Source organism: Procambarus clarkii, chromosome 10 (assembly GCF_040958095.1).
Source record: "Procambarus clarkii isolate CNS0578487 chromosome 10, FALCON_Pclarkii_2.0, whole genome shotgun sequence".
Taxonomy (NCBI): Eukaryota; Metazoa; Arthropoda; class Malacostraca; order Decapoda; family Cambaridae; genus Procambarus; species Procambarus clarkii.
In genome coordinates, this window is record NC_091159.1 from 45,142,312 (window position 1) to 45,153,301 (window position 10,990).

General features: G+C 41.2%; 1 protein-coding gene across 1 annotated transcript; it reads right to left on the bottom strand.

Moving 5' to 3' along the window:
* Positions 1–876: 876 nt before the first annotated feature.
* On the bottom strand, positions 877–9,058 carry LOC123774737 (vitelline membrane outer layer protein 1). The gene is made up of 6 exons (XM_045769287.2): positions 8,927–9,058; positions 7,350–7,480; positions 5,607–5,730; positions 5,132–5,286; positions 4,160–4,225; positions 877–2,345 (listed from the first exon to the last, which is right to left on the bottom strand). Exons 1-6 carry the CDS (start codon positions 9,027–9,029, stop codon positions 2,268–2,270), a joined length of 657 nt encoding a protein of 218 aa, XP_045625243.2. The 5' UTR covers positions 9,030–9,058; the 3' UTR covers positions 877–2,267.
* Positions 9,059–10,990: the final 1,932 nt, after the last annotated feature.

Sequence of the window (10,990 nt, forward strand, 5' to 3'; positions counted from 1 at the left end):
TTTACCCAAGACTTTGCTAAATCTCAATTTATCCGTGCTGTAGGTTGTCATAAAGATACTCAAGTGCTAGAGATGAGATACAGTGCTGCGTTGAGGCACTGTATCGCGGAATTCAGGCACCGTATCGCACCGTTCAAGCACTGTATCGCTTCACTCAGCCGTGTAGAGATGAGTTTTCCATCCCATAAATTACATTACTATATTAAATTCAATGTAATATAAAATATTTATTGAACATTTAACGTTCCATTAAAAAAAAAATGAACAGTAATTATAAATGTGTAACATTTATAACAGTGTAACAGTATTTATATTTTCTAATTGCATAATTTGTTTTTTTATTGCATATTTGAATGTTGCAAAGAGGTTCAGGGTTGTTTAATATATACAAACAATATATGTATATATTAAACAATATATACATATATTGTTTAATATATACATCATCCATATGCAACCTTAGCATATGGGTGATGCTTTGTCTATATATTACGTCTTTGACTCATCCCTCAGTCTTTCGACCCCGTCCTCGTGGCGTGCACGTCCATCCAGCGGCCGAACCCAAAGATACATTCATCAATTTGGACTTATTCTTCATTCAAAACAGGAATTTTTTCAACTATTTATTAATATAATATATTACATATTGTGTATATTTATGTGTAGGTTAGGTTAGGTTAGGTTTGGTGTTTAGGTTCTGTTGGCAATATTTTTTGGTATGTTTAGTAAGTGGGTGAAGGATTTACAGCGTTGGGATTCGAACTCGGGCCGTCAGCGAAGCACTTTTCGATAAATCTTTGAACGTCATCAGTTGTGAGTCGTGTGTAGAGCGTTTTTTATTCACAAACAAGGTCTTTTACAGTTGGACTAACAAGCATTTGGTCTTCTTTGATGATGAGGACGGGCTGGTTGATGAGGACGGGCTGGTTGATGAGGACGGGCTAGTTGATGAGGACGGGCTGGTTGATGAGGACGGGCTAGTTGATGAGGACGGGCTGGTTGATGAGGACGGGCTAGTTGATGAGGACGGGCTGGTTGATGAGGACGGGCTAGTTGATGAGGACGGGCTGGTTGATGTGGACGGGCTGGTTGATGAGGACGGGCTGGTTGACGAGGACGGGCTAGTTGATGAGGACGGGCTGGTTGATGAGGACGGGCTGGTTGATGAGGACGGGCTAGTTGATGAGGACGGGCTGGTTCATGAGGACGGGCTGGTTGATGAGGACGGGCTGGTTGATGAGGACGGGCTGGTTGATGAGGACGGGCTGGTTGATGAGGACGGGCTAGTTGATGAGGACGGGCTGGTTGATGAGGACGGGCTAGTTGATGAGGACGGGCTGGTTGATGAGGACGGGCTGGTTGATGAGGACGGGCTGGTTGATGAGGACGGGCTAGTTGATGAGGACGGGCTGGTTGATGAGGACGGGCTAGTTGATGAGGACGGGCTGGTTGATGAGGACGGGCTAGTTGATGAGGACGGGCTGGTTGATGAGGACGGGCTAGTTGATGAGGACGGGCTGGTTGATGAGGACGGGCTAGTTGATGAGGACGGGCTGGTTGATGAGGACGGGCTAGTTGATGAGGACGGGCTGGTTGATGTGGACGGGCTGGTTGATGAGGACGGGCTAGTTGATGAGGACGGGCTAGTTGATGAGGACGGGCTAGTTGATGAGGACGGGCTGGTTAATGAGGACGGGCTAGTTGTTGAGGACTGGCTGGTTGATGAGGACGGGCTGGTTGATGAGGACGGGCTGGTTGATGAGGACGGGCTGGTTGATGAGGACGGGCTAGTTGATGAGGACGGGCTAGTTGATGAGGACGGGCTAGTTGATGAGGACGGGCTAGTTGATGAGGACGGGCTAGTTGATGAGAACGGGCTATTCTCTTGACCTAATTAGTGGTTGAACCTACCCATGGCCTGGTCTGAGCATCTAGAAAATAATAATATTACTCGAAGTAGTAACCTGAAGTGTCAAATAGTGTCCAAATGTGTCCCAGATTGTTCAGTGGTGTCAAATGGTTCCCCAACGGTGTCAAATGGTTCCCCAACGGTGCCAAATAGTACCCATTTGTATCAAACAGTGTTCAATGATGTCAAATATTTCCCAAAGGTGTCAAATAGTTCTTAGTTTTATTTCCAGCTCCTTGTATGATGTGGGGTTGAGTGAGGAGCAACAATTTCTCATTAGTAGTTCTCAAAGGTGTCGTCGTGGATGAAGAGGGATGGAACAGAAGAACAGGTGCACCAGGTGAAGAAGGAGAAGACCTCACTGGTGCTTGCAGCAATACATGCTGAGGTCGGTAGTGGCAGCATCGTCCCCAACAGACACGGCCTCAAACCGCACCTGCAACACACCGTAAGGAACACCGTAAGGAACACCGTAAGGAACACCGTAAGGAACACCGTAAGGAACACCTCAGGTACTATCACCGTTAGGGACATATTAGTTCATACTACAGGTATATATATTTGCGTAAATAACACCATGAAACACCGAAGGTATATATATATATATATATATATATATATATATATATATATATATATATATATATATATATATATATATATATATATATATATATATATATATATACATATATATATATATATATATATATATATATATATATATATATATATATATATATATATATATATATATACTACCACAACACACCACGTCCCGAGGCGGGACCAAAGAGCCAGAGCTCAACCCCCCGCAATCACAACTAGGTAAGTACACAGACAAGTCTCAAACAAGTACTTCAGTCACGTCTTTTGCCAAATTTAGAATACAAAAAAACGTTAAAATTGACGAATGCATCTTTGAGGGGTTGGCCACCGCTTGAACGAGCCTAGCCTGAGAATAAGTTGTTAAAGGGTTGTAAGCCATATTCTTGCAGCCCCACACCGACACATCTGTGATTTTTTTACTTTCTGTGTAAAGAGCTGCATTATTTTCTTATACACAAATTATTGATATAATAAAATTTTGTCTATAGTTAGTTCTAAGTTAGGTTAGGTTAGGTTAGGTTAGGTTAGGTTAGGTTAGGTTAGGTTAGGTTAGATGCTTTGGTTCTCTTGGCAATTATTTAGATATGCAGTTCGTGAGCGAAGCATTTAGACAGGTGGGATTCGAACACACGAAAAGTGGAAAGCACTTTTCAAGAAACGTTCGAACGTAATTGTGAAATCACGTGTATCTTGAGGTTATCTTGAGATGATTTCGGGGCCTAGTGTCCCCGCGGCCAGGTCCTCGACCTGGCCTCCACCCCCTGGAAGCAGCCCGTAGCAGCTGTCTAACTCCCAGGTACCTATTTACTGCTAGGTGACAGGGGCATCAGGATAAAAGAAACTTTTGCCTATTTGTCTCCGCCTCCACCGGGGATCGAACCCGGAACCTCAGGACTACGAATCCGAAGCGCTGTCCACCCAGCTATCAGGCGTGGAATGGTAAACTGGAGTTTATTCGTAAACAGGAGGTTTGGGGCCTGGATTAATAAGCTTGTTGTTATAGATTCAGCTACTCTGAACAAAACGTTCCAAGCAGCACGGGCTATGGCGAGCCCGTAGTACACTTTCCTGGCACAGGAGCGGGGCTGTGACTGTGTTATTGGCCAAGACAAGCATTTGGCCATTGTTTATACACTCACATACAATACAATACACTCACATACAATACAATACACTCACATATAATACAATACACTCACATATAATACAATACACTCACATATAATACAATACACCCACATACAATACAATACACGTACAGTACAATACAATACACTCACATACAACACACTCACATACAATACACTCACATACAATACAATACACTCACATACAATACAATACACGTACAGTACAATACAATACACTCACATACAACACACTCACATACAATACACTCACATACAATACACTCACATACAATACAATACACTCACATACAATACAATACACTCACATACAATCCAATACACTCCCATACAATACAATACAATCACAATACAATACAATACAGTCACATACAATACAATACACTCACATACAATACAATACACTCCCATACAATACAATACAATCACAATACAATACAATACACTCACATACAATACAATACAATAGTCACATACAATACAATACACTCACCTGTAAACCGCACACCGTGGATCCCTGCTCGCATTGTTGCCAGTCACTCCACGTGCCAGGAGTAAACTGATAGGGAACAAGAAGCTGTGTTAATTAGCGCCCTAATTACCAATCACTGGTTTAACGGGTTTACTAACAACACCGTTTTTTGCTCCTTACAAATGGGATTTTAACATATTTAATCGGTTTGATATTAATTGAAAACATGCATTACGTTCTTTTTTAATGCATTTTTGTAATAGTTTTAGCTTAAATGTTCCTTTTGAACATTTAAGGCTTTGATGATAATGTGTTTTATTATGCTGAGTTTAATATAAATTCATTCTTCTTAAAACAAATTAAATACGTCTTTGAGTAGAGCAAAACGCTGAACGAAAATTAAGCATATATGAAATTATTGAATTAATTTAGTTCAATACTAAAAGTGACATTCTGATTAATTAGTTATATAACTTTCCTATTTTCAAATTTCCAGATTGCTGCGCATGAGGCTTTCTCTGATATCAAGGCTCAAAGTCTTCGCAAAGGTAAAAGTTGTCTCTACCTCTTTTTCTCTTCGTTGAAACACAGGGACCTCCGCTTACCCCGCAGTTAAGGGAAAGTCTTGTTTCTCCTGTATCTTACGGGAGCTCCTTACCCACTCCTCTACGTTGTATATCTTGGATTAAGGTAAGTTTCCTTGCAAGTTATTACATTGCCTTGAGGACTTAAACCTCATCTCACAACTTAAAGTACAAATAACCCACTTACCAACATACCTTACCTTGAGTTACCTTGAGGTGCTTCCGGGGCTTAGCGTCCCCGCGGCCCGGTCGTTGACCAGGCCTCCTGGTTGCCGGACTGATCAACCAGGCTGTTGGACGCGGCTGCTCGCAGCCTGACGTATGAGTCACAGCCTGGTCATACCCTTCCTCCTACTCATTTTCCTTCTTATTCTTCCCTTCTACTACCTCCTCCTCCCCCCTGACTCACCTTAGGAAGATCGAGAACGCCGGCAAATATTTCTCCATTATACCCGCACTGCATCTCGACGTTTTCAACAGCGACATCGTCGTGTACGACGCCCTGAGGCTCCAGCACCTCCGCCCTGAACCCCGTCATGAAGCCCTCGTGGCACACTCGCATTCCTGCAGGGGGTCAGGAACACTGTTTAACACACTTAGGCCAGCGAGGAGTGTGATTTTTTCCCCTTGTCAGAGTCAGAGTCATAGTCAGAGTCAAAGTTAAAGTCAAAGTTAAAGTCAAAGTTAAAGTCAGAGTCAGAGTCAGAGTCAGTCTCAGTCTCTCTCTCTCTCTCTCTCACACACACACACTCTCTCTCTCTCTCTCTCTCTCTCTCTCTCTCTCTCTCTCTCTCTCTCTCTCTCTCTCTCTCTCTCTCTCTCTCTCTCTCTCTCTCTCTCTCTCTCTCTCTCTCTCTCTCTCTCTCTCTCTCCCTCTCTCTCACCTTGCCACTGGCCGGAGGAGCCCACGGTAGAAGTGACGTATCCTGTGTCATAATGGTCATCATTAGCGCAGTAAAGCTTCACACCATTCACCGCCGTCTCGTCCAAGGCGCCGGTCGGGTCAAACTGTAATCAGAACTGAACTTCACCAACTTAATTCCACATTCATTCTCCCACAACTAAACTTGGCAACCCGTCCTCGACTTAGGTCCATTCCATCCAGCGGTCGACTCCATAGACGCATTTATAATTTTTTTACATGCTGTTCATTCAAAACGGGAATTTTCTCAAATATAAATTAATATTATAATATATTTGCATATTGTACATACAGGTTAGGTTAGGTGTTTAGGTTCCGTTGGCGATTATTTGTATTTGTAGTACGTGAGTGAAGCATTTACAGCGTTGTGGTTCGAACAAAATTCGTCAGTGAAGCACTTGTTCCGGAAGTGTTCGAACGTCAACAGCTGTGAGTCGTGTGTAAACCGTTTTTCATTATAAATAAATAATAATAAAACAAACAAATAATAAAGGAGAGTCCTGAGGTGTTCCTGGAACTTTTTCTAAAGATATGAACATCTTTCTAAAGATGTACACCCAACAGTGACATCCCATTCTCTGCTGGGTGAACAGAGGCGTACAGTTAAGGATTGGCGCCCAGTCAATCCTCCCCCGCGCCCGAAACGCTATACGTGTTAGTGTCTTTGCAAGAATGTAAGATCATCAATGTTATGTATTCTTATTAATCCAATGTACCTTCTTGTAAATAAGTAAATAATATATATTAACTTAATAAAAAGAGAATAGGGGTGGTAGAAGAAAAAAAAATATTAAAGGGTTCAGTGAGAATCCATAAGGACTAGTTCTTCTCTATATTTTCTTCGAGGCAATGGGTCCCTACACTTGCACCAGAGGTAGTACCCGTATATATTAATAAATACATAAATATTCATGGTTTATAATAGTTTGCCTTAATTTTAAGAATAATAAAGCACGAGAAAATTTGGGCTGTGCAATGGGTTAACTTTCCTAATTCAACGAGTTAGGAAAGAAAATTGTAACATTAGTATAAATTGTTATAATCAGGCTTAGACATAATGATTTTTGTAAATAATTAACAAATATAAATTATAAAATTACTTTTGAACTTAAATAGTACATTATAAAACTATGTTATATTCTTTTTTATTATTATAACTTTCTCTAATGTAAATAATCCACTGAACTCTTTCTTTTATTTATACTGAATTACTATATGCTCATGATAAATAAAAAATAAAAATATTTAGTATCTCAAATAAACTTCGTTAGAAATATATCTTATATCACAACGTGTATGCATTGAGAGTTGACCTTAGTCCCGGACTATATATATTCAGAGATTATGTAAACTTGCTGGTTAGTTAGTAAGTTAATGCGGTTGTCTTAATAACCCTTCAGAGGCTCATAAACCTTACATCAGCCTTACTAACCCTCCGTCTTACTTAATAACCCTCTTACCTTACCTTAATAACCCTCCAGAGGCCTTAAACCTCACCATCACCAGAGACCAGTGAACATGTCTCACCATCACCAGTGAACATGCCTCACCATCACCAGTGAACATGCCTCACCATCACCAGTGAACATGCCTCACCATCACCAGTGAACACGCCTCACCATCACCACAGACCAGTCAACACGCCTCACCATCACCACAGACCAGTCAACACGCCTCACCATCACTACAGAGCTGCATAACTTACCAACACCTCGAAGCCATGCACAAAACTTCCCTCGTCACAGAACTCAATGGGTCCCCAGTCGCCCCAGTCGACACCATTGTTGATAGTGAGCTCCTGGGTCACATTCCTCACCGCCGAGCCTTTCTTGACGTCTGTGGAGGACAGGCTGATGTCAGTTGATGATGGTGATAATAACAATGCACAATGAAATCACATTAACCTGATGTATCAATGAGAATATCAGTAGGAGCCGTGAAGGGGATTCGAACCCATTGAACCATGTAATAATACGTTAACTTTAGATCCTACTGAATCCACTAAGGGTGAAATACCGAGTAATTTGTAATAACTTGATATGGTATCAACTCCGTGCCTCAAAACACCTAGTGGATTCAGTAGGACCCCAGGTTAATATACTTTTAGCATGTCGTGGTCCAGGAGGTTCAGGCGCGCGGTTGGGGTGACCCAGCATGCTGGTTTGAATCCCCCGGATTGCTGTAATGATTTTCACATAATAAGATATCATTCCATTGTCAGTTCCTTGTGTGTATTTGAAGGGAGCATAGGTGAAGAACTCCCAATCCCACACTAGGGTGTACATGGGTACCACACCATAGTGTACATGGGTACCACACCAGAGTGTACGTGGGTACCACACCATAGTGTACATGGGTACCACACCAGAGTGTACGTGGGTACCACACCAGGGTGTACATGGCCACCACACCAGAATAACTTATGGAGTAACTTATACAAACTTGATTGTGAATCGGTTCAGTGCCTCAAGTCCCCTTGTGGATTCAATAGGATCCCAAGTTAAATTCCTTACAGTGTATCGTGGTCCAATGGGTTAAAGCAGGTGGATAGGATAACCCAGAAATCTGCTTTCAATCCCCGGATTGTTCCACTGGTTCTCCAAAAAATAGCAATATTAATAATGCCAAGAATAATACAAAGTAATGGTAATGTCTTCTCACAGACGTAATAACATTGGATAAAAAAAAACTCACTTGTGTATTTGATCAATCAAGTTACGGGCTCACCATAGCCCGTGCTACATGGAACTTTGTTCCAGGTAGCGAATCTTTAACAACAAACAACTGTGTATTTGTGAAATTTATGTAAGGAATTTACATCAAGTCTTTCGTACTGAGTGCTTTGTCAAGGTCTGAGAGTGTGATTAGGACAAGACTTACATCTCAACGTCTAATGAGGCTGTTTAACTCGGGTCCAGTCCTCCAATCAAGCCAATAATTCTACATTCTTCCTTATGTTCTTCAATTCTGATTGCTGCTCAATTCTCATTGCTGCTCCGTACTGAATGTTCCAGTTCTGTACTTAATGTTACAGCTATGTATTTAATGTTCCGGCTTTTTGCTAAACTTTGCAAGTAAGCGTCTAATGTTGCATAAATGTTGTGGAGGTTGCAGACATGTTGCAGAGGTTGCAGACATGTGTTGAATGCTTCATCCATACATTAAATATTGCCATATTGTATTGAACGTTACGGCAACGTAATGGATAGTTGTACTACTGCACTCAATGTTGCAAAGACATTTGTTTTGTGTGTGTGTGTGTGTGTGTGTGTGTGTACTGACCTTGTGTTGCGACGCCCAGCAGGAGGCAGGAGGAGGCCAGGAGAGGCAGGAAGACACCGAAGGTGTTCATCTCGAGGAGGGAGATAAGGTACTGATGGACCATGACTCTTCTCTCTCATATATATATACACACAACACCAATGACCTCCACCACTAACTCCGCGCCACTCCTGTCTCCCTCCCACTCTACCTTCTCCTTCCATAAGAATGAAGGTAACTGCAAAAGACCTATTGGCCCATACTAGGCAGCTCCTACATATATCCACCCACTCTAATTCGTATATATAAATGTCTAACTTAACCTAGAAGCAATCAAGGGGAACCTACTTGTATTATGTTACGCGGTAATTGGTTCCACAAATCAACAACCCTGTTACCGAACCAGTATTTTCCCAGGTCATTCCTAAATGATTGATTGATTGATGAAGAGAAAGCCACCCAAGAGGTGGCACAGGCATCAATAACGCGTAAAGAATTTCCTAAACCTAAACTTATTTAGTTTATACCCATTGTTCCCTGTTCTATTTTGTGTTCTTCGCCTAATTCTTCGCCTTTCTAGAGAATGTAAATTCTTTGCCAATCTTTCTTCATAGACAGGTTTCTAATTTGCGGGATTAACAGTCATCCTACTGGACGCGTTCTGGTGCATTTACATCCATTCTATAGTATGGGCGACCAAAACTGAACTGCATAATGCAGACGAGGAGTCACAATAACGTGGCGGAAATATGTTGACCAGACCACACACTAGAAAGTGAAGGGACGACGACGTTTCGGTCCGTCCTGGACCATTCTCAAGTCAATTGTGACTTGAGATGACTTGACTCAAGTCACGACTTGAGAATGGTCCAAGACGGACCGAAACGTCATCGTCCCTTCACTTACTAGTGAGTGGTTTGGTCAACGAACTGCATAGCCTAAATGAGGCCTAACGAGAGCACGATACAGGTGAAGAATAACACCAGGTGTCATTAGGTGTTCTATTACTAACGCTTCGATAAATAAATCCCAGTGTCTTATTTGCCTTATTACAAACATCTATGCATTGAATATTTGGTTTTAAATTCTTACTAATCATAACTCCCAGATGCCTTTCGTAATCCGACTTCGCAATCTCATCACCATCTAGCTCGTATCTTGTAACTATATCATTATTACCTAACCTCAGAACCTTATATTTGGCAGCATTACACAGCATCTGCCAACTTTTGACCATTTTAAAACCTTATTTAGATCGTCTTGAACTGATAGTGAGTCTTCTTCCGTGTTTTTAGTTCCCTCCTAATTTTCGTATCGTCGGCAAATTTGCAAATATTGCTGCTCAAACCTAAATCTAAATCATTTATGTGTGTAAATCACGAAAATTAACACGTGATGAAAAATGTGACAGTGTCAGACCACGGAGGAAGAATTGAAACAGGAATTTACTTAAGTACTTTCGTATATTAATACATCTTCAGAAGAAATATATCATTTATAATATATTATGAATAGCAGAGGTCCCGGGCAGCCTTGAGGCACTCTACTTACAACATTTTCCAACTTTGACTTAACTTCATTTATACTAATTCTTTGTTTCCTTTGGTATAGCCATGCCCTAATCCTACTTGATATAGCATCCCCAATACCGTGAGCCTCTATCATTTTAATCAGTCTTTCATGTGGCCTTGTATCAAAAGCTTTGCTAAAAAATCAAGGTACACAACACCACAAACTTTGCCACTCACAACTGCCACAACTAGGCTGGAATAAAATGATAGCAAATTTGTTAAACATGAACGGCAGTTAGTAAAACCTTATTGTGAAACATTTATTAATCTATGTTTTTTCAATATAAAGACGTATGATATTTGCAATTTTCGATTCAAGCAACTTTCCCACAATAGACGTTAATTGTATTGGGGTAATTGGCCAATAATTATATCGATTAACTTAGCTAATTGGCCGATAGTTTGACGCAAGCGATCTATCTCCTTTCTTGAAAAATAGGTACCACATTAGCAATCTTCCACGACTCTGATACTCTGTCTAACTCTAATAATTTATTAAATATGGTAGACAACG

Bases quoted from the DNA above. Each gene is read 5' to 3' on its own strand.
- LOC123774737 (XM_045769287.2), bottom strand. From the start codon at position 9,029: ATGGTCCATCAGTACCTTATCTCCCTCCTCGAGATGAACACCTTCGGT. The intron at 5,287-5,606 runs GTGAGAGAGAGG...GACCCCCTGCAG, and splicing joins CTCCTCCGGCCAGTGGCAAG to GAATGCGAGTGTGCCACGAG. The intron at 4,226-5,131 runs GTGAGTCAGGGG...GTTCCCTATCAG, and splicing joins GCGTTCTCGATCTTCCTAAG to TTTACTCCTGGCACGTGGAG.